The following is a 20,941-nucleotide window of genomic DNA, read 5'->3' on the forward strand; positions in this document are numbered from 1 at the left end:
ACTGCTGGGCCTGGCCGGGGTGACGCCGCCCCTGTACTTCAACTACGGAAACAGCATCCGCTCTGTGGTGATGCTCTACACCGGCAACAAGGAGTGGAGCCGCTGGGTGGTCTATGACAGCCACCGGGACCTCTGTTCTCGTGCTTGCGATGGTGAGTTCCAAGCACCTGCCATGTCCAGCCAGCCCCAAGCCACAGCAGTGCCATCCACAGCCTGCGCTGGGCCCCAGACAGGCTGTCTGGGACTGGGCAGGCCCCAGGACTCTGCTGTGGGCAGCTGGTAGGCCTGGATGCCTGGGCTCCCCTGTATATGGCAGTCAGGGCCTGTGAGCCGGTGCCCTGTGTTTGAAGACATGACCTATCTCCAAGGCTGCCTGAGTCTGCAGAGAGCTGCAGGCAGGAGCTGGAAGTGGGGAGCTACTACTCTTTTAACTCAAGGGCATATTCACTCTGAAGCTTAATGGTGGGTAGGTTTGTCTGGAGGGGCCTGTCCATGGATGAATTCAGGGTCTATATGTGGGATCTCTTTTGGTCTGGGGGGTGAGGTGGGGCAGGGAGGGGGCTCTGGCTTGTTGTTGCCCTTGTGTGACTGCTTTCCATCAGTCCCTGCCCTCTCATCTCCATGGGGCTGGGAGTTGCTGAAGTGTGATGCCCTCGTTTCTGGGCCTGCTGAGGTGCCTGGAGGGGACATGTGGGAGCTGCCTGAGATGGCTGCCCCACAGTTAAGCATGGGCATTTCAGAGCCATCGTGGCCTTGTGGGCACCCCTGGGGGCCCAGGGACAGAGCATGGCTAGATGAAATGTGGCAGGTTGGGCTGTGAGCTGGGGCAGCTCTCACTATTGAGGTCCCAGGATGCCCCGTGTTGTCCTCTGGGGGTGGAACCCTGCTGGGGAACAGGCACCAGGGTGAAACCCAGGTGTCTTGGCTCTCTGCTGGGCTGCCCAGTGCCTCACATTGGCTTGATCCCCCCACCCCTGCAGTGTGCACTCCCTGCCGCCTGGGCTGGGCCTTCTTCCAGGACAGATGCTATTTTTACTCCACATCCCTTAGTGCCTGGGATATGGCCAACACCTCCTGCGCTGCTCAGGGTGCCCAACTTCTCACCATGGACAGCCCCGCGGAGCAGGTGAGCTGGGGCTGGAACATCAGCTGAGTGTTGCCCTGCTGCTCCCTGCCAGGTTGGAGCTGGACATGGGCCTTGTGCCATTATCGGGGCCAGCTGAGCCCCTGCCTCTGGGGTGGAGTGAGCAGGGGCAGGGACCGTCACCCAGGTGATGCCTCCGTCTCTGCCTCTAGAAATACATCAGGGAAACCCTGAAGGCACCATCTGCTTGGGTGGGCATCACAAATCAGGTGCTCAAGGGAGCCTGGAGCTGGGCAAATGGGACCCTCCTTACCCCTGGCATCAGGTAGGTGACACCTCAGCCAGGCCTGGACCTGAGAGGGGGTTATGTGTGGGTAGGAGCTGCAGTGTGGTGGGGCACCCCTCACTTCTAACTGCAGCTTCTGGGCTCCCAGCATGGCCCTGCTGGTGCCCCCTGCCCCCTCCACAGCCCCTATCTCCACACCTGCCCTGGGCTCCCTGCACAGCCCTGCTAGTGCCCCCTACTCCCCACCCATGGCCTCCTCCCAGCCAGCTGCCCCTGTGATCCCCAGCCCTGCTGGCACCCCCAGCCATGACCTCTAGCCCCTGTCTTCCCTCAGCCCTATTGATGCTCCTTGCTGGGAAGCAGCTCTGGTCTGAGCTCCAAGTGGGCAGTGGGGAGTTTGCAATGCCCCCAGCTGCCTGTGTAGGGAGCTACGCCCCTGAGCAGCTGGGGGTGCATCCCACAGGAGGGTGGGAGGCAGGAGCTGTTGGCCACTGTCTCTGCTCTGACCTGCCCCCCCTGGTTTGCTTTGCAGCTACTGGCAGGCCAGGGAGCCCAGCAGCAGGGCCGGCGAGCACTGTGCCTTGGTGCTGCCAAACGGGCACTGGAACGATCGCCCCTGCGCGGAGCCACACCACTGGGTGTGTGAGGGACCAGTCTGAGCCCTTCCAAGACCTCACTCCCTCAGCACACGCTGCACTGCTCCCCTTGCCATTGCCACAGCCCCCACTGCAACTTAGGGCGATGGACTGGGACCAACATGGAGGCACCTGAAGCCCTGGGGTTGCCCAGCCAGCAGCCATGCCCAGGCCTGCTGGATAGATGGTGCTGCCCTCAGCTCCTCCAGCTTTGAGTGATGCAGCATTTGGCATTAGGTTGAGCGGCACCTGGCATAGTGACAGGCAGGGGTCTGTGGGGTGGGTGCCAGGTTTGGGTCTCTACTCTGGGGCTTGAGGCTAGGCTCCAGCCCCTGTTTTGGTCCCTCTGGCTGCAGCTGGGGTAAGGCCAGGGCATCACAGCAGCTGATCTAACCTGGTTCTGCCCTGCTCTTATTGGGTGTTTCTGGCAGTCACAAGCCCCCGCCACAGTCTGATGAGCTCATAGAGTCCTCCTCTTGCTGCCTACTGCCAGTCCCTTCCCCAGATGTCCTCAGATCACTCCCCTAAAAGCAATGCCAGTGAAACTCCCCAGCTAGCATAGGCTGGGTCCCTTGGGGAGCCTGCTGCCCACACTCCCAGTCAGGCCCAGACCTGCTCCTGCCTTCACCCTGCAGCAGGAAGAGACCAAGTCTGGAAGCTGGTGAGAGCAGAGGGTGAGTGAGGTCTTTTGGGGTCCAAGCTGCCTACCTGGCATTGCTGGCTCTGTTCCTTGTCCCCTTTGGCTGTGGTCGCTCTGTGTGGACAGGGACTGTTCTTGTGCTGGGGGAATAAATGCTGGCTCCAGGCCCCTGCTGTGTTGTCTCTGGGCTCCAGTGTTCCCAATGCATGGTACTGGTATGAGGGGGGTTTCTCTGTCCAGGTACACAAGTGCTTCAGATGGCCAGGGTGGCTTCCTGATGGCAAACGCAGCCCAGCTGGTGCAAAACCTCAGAGACTTATCTGGCTGAGAACTGGCCTGGCACGACCCATTGTGCCCCTGGACACAGACCAGGGGCTCTGCCCTGCTCCGCCTGGCTTTAGCCAGATCTTTCCCTGCCTCAGGTCCATAACCATGCTCCATTCCTGATGGATTTCTCCTCCCAGCACCCAGAGGAATGGGTGGACTGCTACCCCAGTGCACAGAGGAGAGCTGTGGTCACAGCCTCACAAGCCCTCTGCGCAGGTCTCTCTCTGCAGATGCCCAGCTCCAGCTGCTGGCACTTCCAGCCTCCTCTGTGCTGCTGACCAGCTACTGCCTGAAATCCCCTGCTCCTCCTGGGGGCATAGGCAGCTCCTGAGCCCACCCCCTGCACATGAACCACAAGGCCCAGATGAGGATCCCTCCATGCCATGGTCAGGGCCCAGTTTTGGACAGGAGCATGGCCAGATCTGTTCGGTTCTGTGTGAACCTAGGATGGGCTTGGCAGTGAGAGCCTTCCCACAGGACTGGGAGCCCATGGTTGAACCCTCAAGCCCCCTTCTCCTCCTCCCTTTCTGGGTGCCCTGGTTCCCAGGGCACAGGGGACTCGGGGTGGGGAGAGAGAGGCTCTCAGTCTCTCTTCTTGAAGTCCTTCTGCACTGCAGGGCTGAGGTCTGGGATCTCCTCTGGGTTTCAGGGCCGTGTCCCTCAAAGAGCAGGGAGAAGTGCACAGGTGGAGCAGACCTGGATTCAAATCCCTGTGTGGCTCCACAGTGCTGCAAGGGGCTGTCCCTCCTGCCTACACTGCTATGTGCTTCAGGGCAGTAGTGCAGGGTAAAGAGAGGGCGAGTGGACCCAGCCAGGCAGCAAATGCGCTTGCCCATGTCACAGGCTCTGCCCTGACAACATTTGCTGCCGACCAACCTCCAAGTGGGGCATTGAGCGCCAGCCCTGCCTCCATCAGAAGGTTCAGGCTGGTGGGGCAGTCATGCTCAGGCCCCAGTAGTCAGAGTCCATCTGCAGAGAGCAGCCCTTGAGAGGGCCTTGGATGCCAGAATGACAACAGGAGCAGTGGGAGCAGGGGGAACAGACGGGGCTGGCGGGGCTCAATAGAGCTGCTCCCAGCAGACGCAGGGTCACTGTGGGCACCATCGCCAGCTCTGATCCTGGCCTGGCCCTGGATGAGCTCAGAGAGGATGGTTTCACTGTTCCTGTCCATGGATTCATGGCAAACAGGTCACAGCAGACCCTCCAGGCACAGTGCTCTGGTGAGAGCATCAGTGGGAGGGATAATGGGAGCAGTGCTGACCAGGCCATCCCTGCTGGAGCTCCCTCAATGCCCAGCATGCAGCCCTGGCCAGGCATCCACCAGTTGGTGGGGCTCAGCCAGGCCAATTCCTGTAGCCAGAGGCTTGCAGGTGAGAAGTGTAGCTAGCATTATGCCCCCCCCTGCCTCCCAGGACTGCCAGTTGGAGGCCAAGGTGCTGCTCAAAGCAGGTTGCATGGAGAGCTGCACTCTTGTCTGCCATCATGTCCTTGCTCAGATCTGGGGCAGCATGGTTTAATCCCCATTATGGGCCAAGGGCCAACTGGGAATGGGGCTCTGGTGTCCAGTGCTGCATGCCCACACATATGCATGCGAGTACGCACACACAGACATGGGCGCACACGTGGACGTGATGGTCCCCACCCAAGGTGAACCTGAGACAGATACAGGTGGGGGCAGGGGAGGTCACCACTCACCAGCTGCCAAAGAGGGCCATGGCAGGGAACAGCCTGACAGTTATTGGCATCCTGGGATTTCAGGGGACACCTGGAGGATGAAAGAACAAGGTGACGGTGAGACATTTTGAAGGGCAGGGCCTAGCATGGGAACAGGCGCAGGAGGTGAGAGCGCAGGGCAGAGAGAGGCATTTCTGCACTGCAGGGCTCTTCTTTTTTATGCAGCTTGTCATTAAAGGGTGGAACTGGTTGCTACCAGATGTGGTGGAATCTGAGAGTTCAGCCAGATTCACAAAGGGACGGGGCACATGCTTGGAGGAAAGGGGCATCAGGAGCCATTGAGCATGGGAGTGAGGGGCACAGCCTCTGAATCAGAACTTCCCAGACCTTAGATACTGGAGGCTGCAAGTGAGAGAGGATCAGTGGAAAAATCCTGGTCAGAGCCGGTTCACTCTCCTTTCAGCATCTGCTTTCTGTCCCAGTGTGGCACAGGATGCAAAGCTAGATGAACCCATGGTCTGAGCCAGTAAATAGCAGTTCTTGTGCTCTCAGGGGAATTAACCCTTGGAGCTGCAGGCCCAGAACGTTCTCTGACACAGGAGGTCTCTACATCATGGCCGGAGGTCTCTGGCTGCTGCATTCACGGAGGTGCCAGGGGCTGACGGCAGGAGTCCCTGTGCGCAGGCGGGAGGGATACAGGGCTGACGGTGCCCCCAGGAAGTCACCCCCTGCTCTATTCTGGATTGCTCTTATCTAAACCAGTGGTTCTCAACTGTGGTTTTAGACTCCCCCCTCCCACTCCCCCCCTGGAATATATCAGCTCTGAGCTGTTACTCTTTTTCTGATTACAGAAAAATACTAGAACAATTCTTTTGTTACAAAAGACTCTGAAAGAGCCCAAAAGACCAGAGTGTTTATGACACTGTGGAGATCCCTGGGTTTATTCTGTGAAGCATGGGTAGGTGTTTGCACACCCAACTCTGGTAATATGGTGCAACACCCTTAATAGGATCCCACAATTCCCTGGTTAAGAATCACTGACCTAATCCCTCCAAGGCAAGTACCCAGCTAACTTGTTAAAAGTCTTGTGAGCAACTCTTCCACACAGCTACCAGGCACAAAGCCCGAAATATCAAACACACCCTAAGATGCCTGTGTAAAGCAGTGGGATGAGGGTGCTGCCAATGTCCTGCTACTGCAAAGACAGGAAGAAGTTTGTTAAATGCACTAGAGAGATCTAGGGAAGAGGGCTGTGTGTCCCCCCCACCCCCCACGCAAAGGAACGTGACCTCTGCTTCCCTCTCCCCAGATCCATGCCCCCCAGCTACCAAAGCTCTGCATCTGGCTCCTTGCAGCACAAACAGGCACAGCTCCAGTCCTGGTCATAAATCAAATGTGATTTGTGTGAGTGTTTAAAATAGCTGGTGGCTCGGCACTTGGAGCAGCCTTCAATGACCCCATTCTGGTCTCACAAACCTCCCAGGTCTTTTACCTACACCTGTGGAACAGCTTCTGAAGTGACAGAGATTTTCCTGCTCTTCCCAGGATGCCTGGCTGTCCCTGGCATACTTGCTCCAAGGGCTTTATGGCTAAGGGCAAGCAAAACAGCATCTATTTCTTCCCCACATCAATGGAAAGAATTAGATTCGGGGCTCCTGAGGCAGCTCACGGAGACCATAAAAGCTAAAGAGGCAGTAGTCATGGGGGACCTAAACTACCCAGACATCTGCTGGGAGACGCAGATGGCAAAGTCCCACCGCTCACGCAGGTTTCTAACCTGTGTACAAGACCTCCACCTGACACAGGAGTTACACGGTCCCACTAGGGGGAATGCCTTACTGGATCTGGTATTGGCAACGGGGGATGACATGGTAGGGGACCTACAGATCAGTAGCCATCTGGGGGACAGTGATCACCTAATAATAGAATTCACCATAAGACGTCGAGTGGGTAAGGTAACTAGTAGGGTGAAAGTGCTAGACTTTAGGAAAGCTGATTTAAGTGCACTCAGGCGATTAGTCAAGGACGCACTGCAGAGTAGGAGTTTTGAAATGATGGGAGCCCAAGAAGGGTGGCTGTGCCTTAAGGAAACGATCCTTCAGGCACAAAGCGAGACGATCCCCATGCAGGGTAAAAGAGGGAAAGGGGCCAGGAGGCTTCCCTGGCTGACCAGAGAAATCCAGGGCAGCCTAAGGGCCAAAAGGGGAGCACATAAAAAGTGGAAACAGGGACAGATCACCAAAGACGAACATACCTCCTCTGCTCATGCTTGTAGGGAGGCAGTTAGACAGGCCAAAGCTACCATGGAGCTGAGGATGGCATGGAGCTGAGGTTTTTAAGACCCTGAAATTAACTGACATATATCTAATACCTCCCCTAATAATGGAGGGGGGAGGCGGGGGCTCTGTGGGCATTAAGCCCATATTAAATTTGTGTTAAAAAGGCCTGTGCCCAGACAGGAGCTGGCCCTTGCCGGGGACGGTGCTGGTGGCAGTGAGGAGCAGAACCTAGGGCTGCAAATGGAAGCAGCACAGAGAATGAGGGTTGAAGGGACCTCAGGTCACATCTAGTCCAACCCCCTGTTCCAAGCAGGACCATCCCAATTAGATCATCCTAGCTAAGGCTTTGTCTACCCAGGTCTTAAAAACCTCCCAGGACGGAGACTCCACCACCTCTTTGAGTAACCTGTTCCAATGCTTTACTCCCCACCTCTTGAGAGTTTTTCCTGGTATCTAACCTTAACTTCCCTTGCTGCAACTGGAGACCGTTGCTCCTTGTTCTGTCATCTGCCACCACTGAGAGCAGTTCAGCCTCATGCTCTCTGGAGCCCCATTTGGGTTACAATCGGAGAAAACGAGGGTTGGAAGGGGCTTCAGGCGGTCACATCCAGTCCAACCCCCTGCTCCAAGCAGGACCATCGCCAACTACCTCACTCCAGCCAAGGCTTTGCCCACCCCGGTCTTAGAAACCTCCGAGGATGAAGACCCCACAGCCTCCGTGGGTGCCTGTCCCCGGGCGGGGAAGCGGGCGAGCGGGCTGGGGTCGGGAGAAGCCTGACCGCAGCGAGCCCCAGCGGGAGCGGGAGCCCAGCGCCGCGAGGCGGCTCCCCCGCTGCCCCGCCCGCCCGGACTACAGCTCCCGGCAGCGCCCGCACGGCGAAGCATTCCTGGAATTCGCTTCCTGCGGCCCCGGCCCGGCCCGGCCCGGCCCGCCCAGGGGAGCGGCGGCGCGGGGCGCGGGCCCATGGCCGAGCCGCTGCTGCGCCGGACCTTCTCGCGGCTGCGGGGCAGGGAGCGGCTCCGCAGGAAGAAGTCCGATGCCAAGGAGCGAGGTAGCGCGGGGCCCCTGGGGCAGCCGGGTCGGGCCGGGGCGGTGCCCGGCTGCTGGGGGTGCGGGAGCCGCCCCGGGGCAGCGCTGGGCTCGGGGCCGGCGGCCATGCAGGCCGAGCCCCGCCGTGGCCCCCGCACGGGGCCGGTCCGCGTCCACGCGGCGGGAGTGCCGGGCCGGGGCCGCGCCGAGCTGGGCCTGCAGCGCCCGGCGGGGCCGGCGGGGAACGGCAGCCGGGAGCCAGGGATGCTGTCCTCGCTGGTGCGCGCGAGCGGGAGCCGGCCCAGCCCTGGGCGCTGGCTGGACCATGCGGCTGAGGCGCCGCGGTGGAGGGGGTGAAATCCCACCGGGTTTGCAGCTGCAGGGCGGAGAAAGAGGGGGTCTCTGGCAGGGGCTGGCGTGACTGAGAGCTGCGTCCTGGGTACGCATGACGGACCCGCGAGACCAGGCTGCGGGGGATGGGGCACGCTGCACCATCCTGACCCCCGGTGCAAGGGCAGTCGGTGTCCAGCAGTGCTGGCAGGGCCGGGCCTCAGCGGCAGGGCCGCGTTCCTGGCTGGACACGAGCTCTGGGCCGGGACAGGCTTCGCTCTGCAGGGGAAAGGCAGAACCAGCAGCTGCGTGCAAGCACCTGCTCAGTATGCGCCCAGCTCCTGGCACCACTGGGGCCTCATGTCCAGGATCTCGGGGGAGTTGGGCCAGAACCAGCCCTGGCCTGTGGTGCTCCCCAGCATGGCAAAGGGAAGGTCCTTTGAGCAACAGGACAAATGTCCCTGTTCATGGTCCTCCCAGAGACCACTGGGGAGGAGCCAGGCCCCTGCTCCGAGCCTGTTGGATGCTGCAAGGTGCTTGCGAGGTGGATGCGCCAACCCAGCACCGTGCCTGGAGCTCGGACAGCGGGAGCCGGTGCTGCAGGGCCAGGGGCTGGGAAGGACGACTCTGGCACATCTCTGTCCCAGAACAGACTCTGAGAAGCCCCAGGGGACGTTGTGACTGGCAGAGACCAGGATCCTGGGCCAGGGAGGAACCAGGAGTGATAAGTGTGAAGGGACCTATGTGATGGAGACACAACAGTGCCTCTGGGAGAGCCCGATGGGGTGGGAGTGCTGCCTGGAGAAGTGACCGCTTCAAGCAGCCCTGCTAGCCCCTGGCAGCCTGGCATTGGGGGCACCCTGTGCTGCCATGTTCAGGGCACTGGCTGGGTGCTGGTGTCAGGGCTCATTTCCTGGTTCTGCCCCTTGGGGGAGGCAGTGGGCTCCCCTGGTTTCAGCTTGTGAGCTGAGAGCACCTTGGGTCCGTGCTGGGGGTGATGGGAGTGCGGTGCTGTCTGGGGCTTCAGGCTCCATGTGGGGTGGGGGAGGGGCAGGGGCAGGTGGCTTGCACTGGGCTGCTTGGGCCCCTCAGCTGTTTCCTGGGAGCCTGTGGCAGGCCGAGAACTCTCTGGCCTGGGGGCACTGGATTGCCAGCCCATGCCCACAGGGGAGCTGTGGGGGGTGGCAGAGAGCAGGTGGTGCTGGGCCAAGTCCATGAGAGGCTGGGGCTGGGCATGGAGACCCTGCTGTGCGCAGGTCTTTCGGACCATCATTTCCTGGCGGGGAAGAAACTGCCCAGGTGAAGCTGGGGCTGGACTCTGGGACTGGCCTATGCCCATGTCTCCCTCCAGCTCCCCCTGCCCCTTAAGGCTCCAAGCTGGGCTGCTGCTTGGCTCTCCTGTGTGGGCAGAGAGTGCCTGTCCCTCAGCTCCACAGAGCTCCTCCTGTGGCTCCCGATGGGGGCACCTCAGGCAAGGCGAGGTGAGGTGGCTGTGGGGCTCGCAGAGGCACCGCTGCTCAGGGAGGCTGGTGAGGCCAGTGCGGGGCAGGGCTCCCTCCTACAAAGGGCCCTCTGTCCCGGGCCGAGGAGCCAGCCGAGGAGGCGGGAGTGCAGTGCTGACATCCAGGCAGTAAACAACAGGAAATCCAACTTGGCAGGGGCTCTAAGCAGCTGTCTGTGCTGGGAGTGTGTAGCAGGACCTCCCCACAGAGCTGCTGGGCCGTGCCGCCCTCCAGCCCAACAGGCCACAGCCCCACAATGGGCCTCTGTTAGCCCCACAGAGGCCGGGGACACAAGTGGTTGGGTGAATGCTGAGTGGGAGCCTGGAGCTGGAAGGATGCACTGGGCTAGCAGGGTTCAGGAAAATGCACAGCACCTGTCTCCCCCTCCTGCCTGGGGCTGTGGCCCAGCCCCAGCACTGCCTCCCTGTTCACATGCCCATGTGTCCATCTGTAGAGCCCATGCCGTACAGCCCCCTGTTCCTCCCCCATAGGGCTGGCACACGTGAAGGCCATGTTAGCAAGGCAGCGGCACAGTTACTTTTGTAGGGGTGGCTGAAGGGTACCTGCCAGGACCCCCATGCAGGCATGTGTGTTGACACCTCTGGTAAGATGGCATGGATCTTGCCTGAGGTTTCAGTGTCACTAGGGGAGCAGGGTTGGGAGATGCTGGTACAGAATGGGGCATGCACTGGGGAAGGGACAGTCCCCCCATCCGTCCCTGCTCCTGTCCCAGTGTGCAGAGCCTTGTGGGGAGCCCTTGTGCATCTCCAGCTAAGTCAACCCATCCATGGAGATTCCCAGAGCAGCTGGGCCTTTCCAAGTCATGGGGCAAGGGTACCAAGTAGGAGGTGAGGGGTAGGCAGCTCAGCAGGGCCAATGGAGCTGCCTCCCACCTGGGACAAGCCTGGAAAGGCGGTGTCATCCCAGTTCCTGCTGCACCGGCCTGGGGCACCCAGCCTGCAAGGTAGTCACAGCCGCATGTCTCCCTAGTGTCCCATGCTGACCTGCTTGGTGCAGCCACTTGGCTCCAAGCCAGACACTGCTTTCAGCCCTGGGGCTTAGGCTGATTCAAACCAGAACCAGCTCTGCAGAGGTGCTACATGCCAGCCAGGGCCTGCTGAGCTCCCCAGGCTCCAGCACAGCAGTAAATTAGCTCAGGAGGGACCCTGGGCTCCTGGGATGGAGGAGAGGGCACTGGGTGCGCTGGGTGCAGTGCATGTGCTGTGGATGGTTATGTGCACTGGGTGTGTGTGCCTGGGGGCTAGTGCAGATGCTTATGCACTGGGAGTATATCACTACCAACCCCCTGTTTACTTTTCCTGTCCCCTCACAGAGCGCCCCTTGAGGACACCGGACTCTCCTGTGGAGCTGGTGCCAGAGACAGGCCCCAGTTCAGAGGTTGTGGCAGCGCCAGACCCTGATGGGGGCTGCCGGAAGGGAGCAGCCATCACTGTTTCCAAGAAGCAGAACTGGGCCCGGTTCTCATGTGGGGTCCGGGACGAGCCCCGTGTCTCCTGTCGCAGGAAGGGCCCCGTCAGTTCAAAAGCCTCCCCAGAGCCCCAGGATGAAGGTGATGGGCGCAGCCCTGATGAGAGCCCCCAGAGCCCTGGGCAGCCACGGTTGCTGCCCTCCTCACCCCACATGGGGGAGCTGGCTATGGATGAGGAGGACGGGGGACCCGGTGAAGGTCCCTTGTGGCCTGACGGCCCCAGGGACGAAGAGGCTGAGTCACTGTGCAGCTATGCAGAGTTGGGGGCTGCCGCTGGTGCCATGAAGGGGGCCAGCCACGGTGCCTACCTGCAGAGTCTGGAGCGCAGCAGCCGGCACTGGGTGCTGTCCTCAGGGAAGGCCCTGGGCCCAGATGAGTCAGCTCCCAGCACCAGGGCAGAGCAGGAGCCGGGTGCCATGGGCAGCGAGGGCGAGATCTGGTACAACCCCATTCCTGAGGACGAGGATGTGGTGGGCACCAGGCAGAACACTGAGCCCTGGAGGAGATGGGGCAGTGTGGCCAGTGCCCAGGAGCCCGACCAGGCCCGGATGGAGCCACCACACAAGCCCAGCAGTGAGGCGCCCTCCCGGAGCAGGGCCGGGGGTGCAGAGAGCCACAGTGCACGGACAGGGCTGGGACCAGATGCAGCCAGTCAAGGCAAAGACGAGGGTGCCGGCAGGGCCCAGAGCTGCGGTGAGGAGCTGGCAATGCCTGTGCGGGGGGAAGGATGGGTTGACTAGGCATGGGGCTGCTGCCATGAGGCCCTACATCCCCCTGGGACACACAACCCTCCCCCCACCCCAGCTCCCTAATGCAATGGGATAGCCCGTTCCCAAGTCCCAAGGGCCCCTACTCCTTGCTATGCTGCTCCCTTGCCTGCCCCCCCTCACTGCAGCCAGGATCCCCCTCTCCAATCATCCCTGCTACCCTGGCGCCACAGGGTGCCACCTGCCCAACCCTGCCGTTCTACAAGCCCCACAAGTCCAGCCCTGATCTTGCAGGTCTGTGGGACCTGACTCACATGTCCTCTCCTGCAGGGAAGGCTCCGACGATGCCATGCATGAGTGCTGAAGCAGTGCCAGGTGGCCCGTCGCCTCCACCTAGCCCTGGTGCTGCAAAGAAGGGACGTGCCCTTGGCAGGGCCAAGTCCCCGGGCACTGTGCGCCGCCTCTCCATGAAGATGAAGAAGTTGCCCGAGCTGCGGAGGAAGCTGAGCCTGCGCAGCACCCGGACCCGGGGGCCTGAGGCTGAGGGGGGTGGTGCCATGGGAAGCACCTCGCCCCGGGATGCCCGCAAGGAGTCTGGCAATGTCATCAGCCGTTACCACCTGGACAGCAGTGTGGAGGCCCGGCCGGGGCTGCCCCGTGGCAAGGCAGCTAGCAAGGGTGGCTACCTGAGCGACGGCGACTCCCCAGAGCTCCTGGCCAAGTCGGACAAGCACACTGGGGCTGAGCCAGAGCCAGGGACTGGGCCTGGGCTGGACGTAAGCTCCTTTCAATCCTACAGCTTTGTGGAGCAGCCCCGCTGCGTGCAGCAGCTCTCCGGCCTCGTAAGTGTGCACCTGTATGGGCTGCAGGACCTGCGGGCGCTGCGGGCTGAGGCCAGGGAGGTCTTCTGCGTGCTGCAGGTGGACGCGGCCCACAAGGCGCGCACAGCACTGCTGCCTGGCCATGCTGCCTTCCTGCGCCTCAATCACACCTTCAACCTGGAGCTGGAGGGTGCCCAGCTGCTCAAGGTTGTCGTCTTCTCCTGGGACCCAGCTGCTGGCCGCAACCGTGTCTGCTGCCACGGCACCATCATCCTGCCCCACATATTCAGAGGTAATGCTGAGGAAGGGGTGGTGTCAGCATTTCCTGATTGGGGCACAGAGGAGGCCCCCAGGGCTGCAGCTGGGCTGGGGGATGGGCAGGTGCAGGGCATCTTGGTATGGGCCTGGCATGGGGCATAACAGAAGGTAGCCTGCGGTGCCCCAGCCCAGCCCAGCCGGTCCCTCCCCGGCAGGGTCACGGGTGCAGCAGCTGGCGTTGCAGCTGGAGCCGCGCGGCATCCTCTATGTCAAGCTCACGCTGGTGGAGCAGTGGGATATGCCCAATGCCCGGGAGCCACGGGTCTTCGGTGTGGAGCTGCGCCAGCTGGTGGAGAGGGAGAATGCTGTCCTCAAAGTGCCCTTGCTCATCCAGAAGTGTGTGGCCCGTATCGAGCGATGTGGGTTGAAGGTGAGAGGGGATCCCTTCCCCCTCTGCTGGGATGGGTGGAGCACTGGAGCCTAGAGCCCCTGGGGGCACTGTGCTGGGCATCGGGCACTTGGGTTGCAGCAGGCACAAGCCAGCAGGTCCCTGGGGCTGGGAGAGCAGAGGGGCCACACCCCATTAGGTAGAGTACAATCTCCCTGCTGCTTCCTGCCCTGCCTGGCCCTCCTGGTGCTGCCCTGTGTCCAAGGGGTTATGCCCCTTCTTCTTGTACTCCCAAGCACCCTGCCATTGCCCCCTGCATGCGCCAGCCACTCTCCAGCTCCCTCATCACCCCCTTGCATGCCCCTGTGCCCTTCAAGGGGCCAGTCTGGGCGGGGCCAGGCTGGGCCCCCCGATGACGGTGCCCTGTGGCAGGTCGTGGGGTTGTACCGGCTGTGCGGCTCAGCTGCTGTGAAGAAGGAGCTTCGCGACGCCTTTGAGAGGGACAGTGCTGCCGTGACACTCTCCGAGCAGCTCTACCCTGACATCAATGTCATCACAGGTCAGTACTGTGCCCAGCCTTCAGGGCCCCGGCTTCACTTACCCTCCCATGGCAGGTTCACACCCCCAGCTCCCTCCTTCCTCCCAGAACTAGGGATAAGACCCAGAAGATTTTTAACAGTTTCTTTGCCTCTGCTTTCTTGAACAGGGACCGGGACATCCCACCTACCAGTGGTAGGGACAATCTTGGGGATAGCTCTGTCAGGCCTTCAGTCAGCGCAGATGTAGTTAGGGATCTTCTGGAAGGGCTAGACATTTTTAAATCTGCAGGTCCAGATGCCCTCCACACAAGGGTGTTGAGGGAGCTGGCAGGAGTCATTGTGGAGCCCTTGGCCCAGCTGTATGAGCATTTGTGGTCACCTGGCCAGGTGTCAGGGGATTGGAAACTGGCTAATGTGGTCCCAATTTTCAAGAAAGGGAGGAAGGAGGACCCAAATAACTATAGGCCTGTAAGCTTCACCTTGGTGGTCGGGAAGATCTTGGAGAGAATCATCAAGGAGCACAGCTGTGGGGGGCCTGCAGGGGAGATCATGCTTAGGGGCAACCAGCATGGGTTCACCAAAGGCAGGTCCTGCCTGACCAACCTGATTGCCTTTTATGACCAAGTAACTAAATCCTTGGATGATGGTGTTGCTGTGAACATAGTCTTTCTAGACTTTAAGAAGGCCTTTGACACTGTCTCTCACCCCATCCTCATCAATAAATTAAGTGACTGCGGCATTGATGTCTGCACAGTTGGATGGGTGAAAAATTGGCTGATGGGGCGCACCCAGAGAGTAGTGGTGGACGGGTTGTACTCAAACTGGCGAGATGTGAGCAGTGGGGTACCTCAGGGCTTGGTCCTTGGGCTCGCACTGTTTAACATCTTCATCAGCGGCTTGGACGAGGGGGTAGAAAGCACATTGTCCAAGTTTGCTGATGACACTAAGGTGTGGGGCGAGGTGCACACTTGAAGGGAGAGAGAGAGGCTGCAACTAGATTTAGACAGAGTACAAAAGTGGGCAGACGAGAATAGGATGGGGTTCAACGTAGGCAAAGGCAGGGTGCTGCACCTTGGGAGAAGGAATCCACAGCATACATATAGGTTGGGGAGTTCCCTTCTTGAAAGCACAGAGGCGGAAAGGGATCTTGGAGTCATTATTGACTCCAAGATGAACATGAGCCGCCAATGCCAGACCGCCCGCCATACCTTGTCATGCATCTACAGATGCATCTCAAGCCGGTCCAGAGAGGTAATACTACCCCTCTATGCGACTTTGGTCAGACCGCAGTTGGAGTACTGTGTCCAGTACTGGGCGCCACACTTCAAAAGGGATGTGGCCAGCCTGGAGAGGGTTCAGAGGAGGGCCACCCGCTTGGTGAGAGGGCAGCAGGACAGGCCCTACGAGGAGAGACTGAAGGACCTGAACCTGTTCAGCCTCAGCAAGAGGAGGCTGAGGGGGGACCTGGTGGCTGCCTACAAGCTCATCAGGGGAGATCAACAGCAAATAGGCAGAGCTCTTTTCTCCCCAGCACCACCTGGGGTGACGAGGAACAATGGTAATAAGCTGATGGAGAATAGGTTTAGGTTAGAGATCAGAAGGCAATATTTTACAGTTAGGGTGGCCAAAATCTGGAACCAACTTCCCAGGGAAGTGGTCCTTGCCCCTACCTTGGGCAAATTCAAGAGGAGGTTGGACGATCACCTGTCTGGGGTCTTGGGAACCCAGCATTCATTCCTGCCTGTGGCAGGGGGTCAGGCTAGATGATCTGTTCAGGTCCCTCCTGACCCTAGCTACTATGAAACTATAAGAACTCGCTCCCTGCCTGGACCTATGGGTGGAATCCAGGAGTCTTGGCTCCCAGCCCCGTCTTAGCCATAACCTCTTAGACCCAGCTCCTCTCTCCTCCATAGCCAGAGATGGAACCCATGTCTCCTGGCTTCCTGTGCATCCCACCCCCTGCGCAATCTCCCTGGGCTGCTCAGTCCAATGGGTCATGTAGGGCCATGTGCTTCCACGGGGGACCTGCTGTGGGGTTGAGGGGCCTTAGTTTTCATCCCCAGGGATCCTAAAGGACTACTTGCGAGAGCTGCCCACGCCCCTCATCACCCCCACACTGTACCATGTGGTGTTGGAGGCCATGGCACGGCGGCCCCCCCGGGCGGGGCTCAGTGAGAGAGAGGCAATGGAGACAGTCGCCTTGCTGGACTGCCTGCCTGACATTGAGAAGGTGAGCCCTGCTGGGCTGGGGCAGATGTTGAGGCTGGGCTGGGGCAGGGCAGACAGGGCAGGGTGGATGAATGGTTGTGGGGACCAGGCTAGGGTGCCTGCACGACCGTGCTGCAGCTTTGGCAGTGCCTGATTGCTCAGAGTCCTGCTTCACAACTTGGGCACCATGATTCCTGGAGGGGAGCCTGGACCCAGCGGGGAGCTTGTGCTGTCCCTGTCCCTGCTCATAGATCTGATGGTCACACCCGCCCGTGGGGCACTGTGGCTGTTGTTTGTGTAGACCATCCCCAAAATCCATTGCAGAGCCACTGTTCCACTGGAGTGTGTGTGCATGCACACGTGTGAGTGTGCACATGTGGTGGGTACATTCCTGGTGCGTGTGTGTATAGGCCCCCCCTGCTGCCCAAGGGGGGACCAAACGGGTGCATTTGGGTGCCGGGCTGTGCCCTCTGCCCCTGCCCTGCCCTGCCTTCCAGTCCGAGGAGGCCATGAAGACTGGTTGGCAGTGTAGGAGCTTGCCCTGAGCTTGAGGCACCATGTGCTGGGTTCCCATACTGGCAGGGCCCAGGCACTGTGCCTGGAGAGCCCTGCTGCCCCACGTCCTGTTCCACGCTGCCTGCCTTGGTGCCAGCCTCGTGGTTTGGGGCAGGCGGACACCTGACCCTGAGATGCCCCTTTGAGGAGGGTGCGCCTGGTCACTGATGGCACTCCCTTTGCCAGGCCACACTGACCATGCTTCTGGACCACCTCAGCCTGGTGGCCTCCTTCCATGATTTCAACCGCATGCATGCGCAGAACCTGGCTGTCTGCTTCGGGCCTGTGCTGCTCAGCCAGAGCCAGGACCCACGGCGCCCCGGCGCCCGCAGCTATGCCCACTGCGAGGACATTGCCAGTGCCGTCGACTTCAAGAGACACATTGAGGTGCTGCACTACCTGCTCCAGGCCTGGCCCGGTGAGTGTGATGAGTTGGGGCTGGGGAGGGGAAGCACTGTGGCAGGGGTGCTTCTCCGAGATCCTGGCCTCTGGCTACGTGATCCCCTGCCCTGGGGACATGGCCTTGGCTAGTCCCTCTCTGGCTTCTCCCACAGGATCACCATTCCTGATTGGCTGGTTCATACTGATTTGTGTCTCATTCCAGCCCCTGATTGGTTATTCTGGCTCCCCAGCACTAGGATTGCAGTGCCTGGTTAGCCTGTCTTTTGTTAGGCTCTTCCCCCAATCTTGGGATCACAGCCTCTGATTGGTCAGACTCTTGCTTGGTTCCCCTCCTACCCTAGGGTCACACCAATCAGGAGATGGGTCAGTCTGTGCCAGGTTCCCACCTCGCCTTTCCCAATCTCAGTCCTCCTGCTACCCTGCCCCAGGATCACAGCCTTTGATTGGTCGGTCTGTGCTTGGTGTCTCCTGCCCCCAGAGTCACAGCCCCTATCTGCCAGTTTGTACTTGGTTTCCCCTTCCTCCAACCCTGGGATCACACCCTCTGATTGGTCAGTTCACCCTCAGTGGAGCCACCGATTAGCTGGGCTGCCCTTGCTCCCCATGGGAAGGAAGGCCCGCCCTGACAGACTGCTCCTATCCCCGCAGTGCCCCACAGGACCGAGGGCCCGGAGGGGACCCAGTCCAGCTGCCTACGGCCCAAGCGCCATCCTGCTCTGCGGCTGGAGCTGTTGGAGAGCCAGGTGGTGGCTCGGCACCGGCCCCGGGGCCTGGAGAGCCCCCCCAGCAACCGCTATGCAGGGGACTGGAGCGTGTGTGGCCAGGAGTTCTTGCTGCTGCCAGGGCCGGGGCCAGGATCAGGGCCAGGAGGTGAGGCTGACTACGACGAGGTGGCTGGTAGTGACAGCGAGGGTGAGGGCACGGGCCTGGGTGGCCCCAGTCGGACCATCTTCATGGGGGACTTTGCACTGGTGGATGACCCCGAGGCACCATTCAGCCCCCGCCTCAACCTCAAGGACTTCGATGCCCTCATCCTGGACCTGGAGCGGGAGCTCTCCAAGCCCATCAACGTGTGCCTCTGAGCAGCCAGGACCAGCTGCCCTGGGCTCTGCAGGGCCGCGAGGGATGGGGAGTGCTGCTCTGAGCTCCTGAGGGACCAATTAATTCAGCCATGTTCCCAAGGGTGCATGGCCACACCACAGTATTAGCAGGTACCTAGTGCCTGAGCCAAAGCCATTTGGAGAGCGACCAAAGGTGCAGCACTTGGCTCTCACTGCCTTTGATTTGCACAGCACCGAGTGAACGGGATGGGGGGCCAGGGGTGCGACCATGGTGCCAGCAGGGAAGGGCACTGTGGGGCTCTGCTGCCGGGGCAGGGGTAGGCTGGGGGGGGTCATTTGTTGCAGCCTGGTACTGCGCCAGACTGACAGGGTGAGGTGTTGCACTCTCCACTGGGCATTTTCCACCCCCCACCCGCTCTCACCTGCAACACATGCCGGGGGGCACAACTCCCTCCTGGGCTCTCACATGCCCTTTGCCTTTAATATGCCAAAGAACCTACCGCGGGCAGACCCGGGCCAACTCAATGGGCATCCCCAACCCGACCCTGTCAGCCCTACCAGCGTGTGGTGTGGGTGGCTGACTACAGCAGGGCTTGAGGCTCAGGAAAGCACCCCCACGCCAGGCCCCTGGCTTGCCCTTGATTGGCAGGGTTGTGCAGCGGGCAGCCCCCAGGCATAGATGGTGCTGAGCCCTGAGTGTTGCTGCTCTCTTGGCTGAGCTCATGGTCATATGGGGCAGCCTGGGCCTGGGTGGGGGTCAGCACTGAGGACCCTGACCACTCCAGACTGCACCGTCTTGCGCAGTATTAGTGAGTACGGACAAGGTTCTGCAGCCTTCGTTGCACACGGGCTCCTGGGGCTGGGCTGCTGTGGGGCTGCTAGGTAGCACCTTGGAGTGGCACTTGTCCCTGCCTCTCTTTCAGGCAGGGCCTCTGCTAGCCCCTTTTGCCCGCTGCCCCAACCCCTCTGGGCTATGGCTGGGAGGTCTTTGTGGCTCTTCTCTCCTCTGGCTTTGGCCACCCAGCCTGGTGCATGGCCAACAGAATACTGGGTGCTGCTCTCTGCATAGGTGCCTCAGTGAGCCTGGCACGCTCATCCATGCCCTGACCTGATGAGCCATGAAGAGGCCAGGCCCCACTGGCTCTACTCAGCACCCTGGAAAGTGGCTGCAGTGTCTCCTCCCTTTCTTAGGGGCAACCCTGGGCTAAGGGTGCCAGGCAGGCCTGGACAGTACCACCCCACAGGGATGGGGAGTTGCGTAAGTGGGTCAGGGGTAGCGATGTGTACAGCTGGGATCCTGCGGGGGGAGGCAGGAGGCGCCCTGTGAGGCAGTTGGGACACACCCAGCCCAGTGCTGTGCCCCAGGGACCCGGTACGGGAAACCAGCCTTATTTATTACTCTGGCTTGTGTGTTTCTGTAGGCAAGGATGTGTGTGCGTGTGTTGGGCACAAGTGCAAAAGGTGGCATGTATGTGAGATGCGTGTATGTGTATTAGTGCACGCGTGTATGTGTATTAGTGCACGCGTATGTTTCTATATACATGTGCAAGGATGTGCGTGTGTATGTATTGGCAAGGATGTGTACGTGTTGGGCACAAATACAAAACGTTTTAAATGTGTATTCATGCACATAAGGATGTGTGATACTTGCACAAGTGTATTGGTGCATACAACGTATGTGTGTTTATGCACCCATGTGTGCATTTGTGCACAAGGATGTGTCTGCATTAGGAGCTGCTGCCCTCATCTGACCCACATGGGGATTGCATGTGTACATCTTTTCCTTTTCACCGCAGAATGTTTCACTTTTCACCAAATATTCAGTTACAGGAAGAAAAGCCAATTTCTTTTTGCTGGGTGAAGGCAGCTCTGAAACTGTGAAGACTGTTCTTCTCTCAGTGCCACGACCAGGCTTTAGCAATGCCTCTGCACCCCTCAAAATACAATCATGTGGGGCATGGAGCTATCCCTGGTAGCATGGGGGAGCCTTGTGCTGTGGGGCAGACACAAGGAGGGGGTAGTGGTGCCTTGTTCAGTATTAGTGGGGCAAGAGCAGACTGATGGTGAAGTGGTGCTGTGGCTTGTCCTGCCATGAAGGAGGGGCTGGGTGGGGTCCCAGCTGCCAAACAGTGTTATGGGAGCTGCCAGGTGCCCACAAGCTGCATGCTCCCGCAGTGCCTAGCACCCCCCTGTGGGGCCACCCCAGTGCTCTCAGCTCTGGGGATGGGCACAGAGGCTCTTCTTCCTGTGGTCTCACCAGGAAGCCCCTGAGCTGGGCTGGGAGGCTGAGCACCCTGGCAGGACCATGCAGGAGTTGCCCTGCCTGGCTGCTTTGCAACCCGTGCAGGAGTTGCCCTGCCTGGCTGCTTTGCAACCATCACCAGCAATAAAGGATGCAGGCTGCACTCACCCCTGGACCTGATGTATGTGTGTACTGGGGGCAGGGCTTACTGGGGCACTTGGGAAAGGGCAGCCTGCTCTAGTCACATCTGGGCCTGCACTGCCTTTGCTTGTCAGTCAGCTTGCCAGTGTGGGAGTTGGGTCAGCTGCCCACTCTGGCTGCTAGGGGCTGCCCTCTCAGGCCTGTGCCTGGCCCAGGTTAAGCTGTTTTTCCCTGCCAGGTGCTGTGCTGAGCCCAACTGCCTGGAGCCTTGAGGGAGGCCAGACCTTGGTGGGAGAGTGGCAGGGGGTGCTGCTGGAGGCTTTGGGGTGGCTAAATGAACTGA

At 60.2% G+C, this 20,941-nt stretch overlaps 1 protein-coding gene across 1 annotated transcript; it reads left to right on the top strand.

Annotated features, from left to right (window-relative positions):
* The first annotated feature begins 7,824 nt into the window (after positions 1-7,824).
* SYDE1 (synapse defective Rho GTPase homolog 1) lies at positions 7,825-20,624 on the top strand. Its single transcript, XM_014598339.2, has 8 exons — positions 7,825-7,977; positions 11,121-11,969; positions 12,314-13,096; positions 13,278-13,492; positions 13,883-14,009; positions 16,053-16,219; positions 16,939-17,170; positions 17,803-20,624. The coding sequence occupies exons 1-8, from the start codon at positions 7,890-7,892 to the stop codon at positions 18,234-18,236; spliced, it is 2,895 nt and encodes a 964-aa protein (XP_014453825.1). The 5' UTR covers positions 7,825-7,889; the 3' UTR covers positions 18,237-20,624.
* Positions 20,625-20,941: the final 317 nt, after the last annotated feature.

The sequence above is a fragment of the Alligator mississippiensis genome, chromosome 8 (assembly GCF_030867095.1).
Source record: "Alligator mississippiensis isolate rAllMis1 chromosome 8, rAllMis1, whole genome shotgun sequence".
Classification (NCBI taxonomy): domain Eukaryota; kingdom Metazoa; phylum Chordata; order Crocodylia; family Alligatoridae; genus Alligator; species Alligator mississippiensis.

Bases quoted from the DNA above. Each gene is read 5' to 3' on its own strand.
- SYDE1 (XM_014598339.2), top strand. From the start codon at position 7,890: ATGGCCGAGCCGCTGCTGCGCCGGACCTTCTCGCGGCTGCGGGGCAGG. The intron at 7,978-11,120 runs GTAGCGCGGGGC...GTCCCCTCACAG, and splicing joins GTCCGATGCCAAGGAGCGAG to AGCGCCCCTTGAGGACACCG. The intron at 14,010-16,052 runs GTCAGTACTGTG...TTTCATCCCCAG, and splicing joins TGACATCAATGTCATCACAG to GGATCCTAAAGGACTACTTG.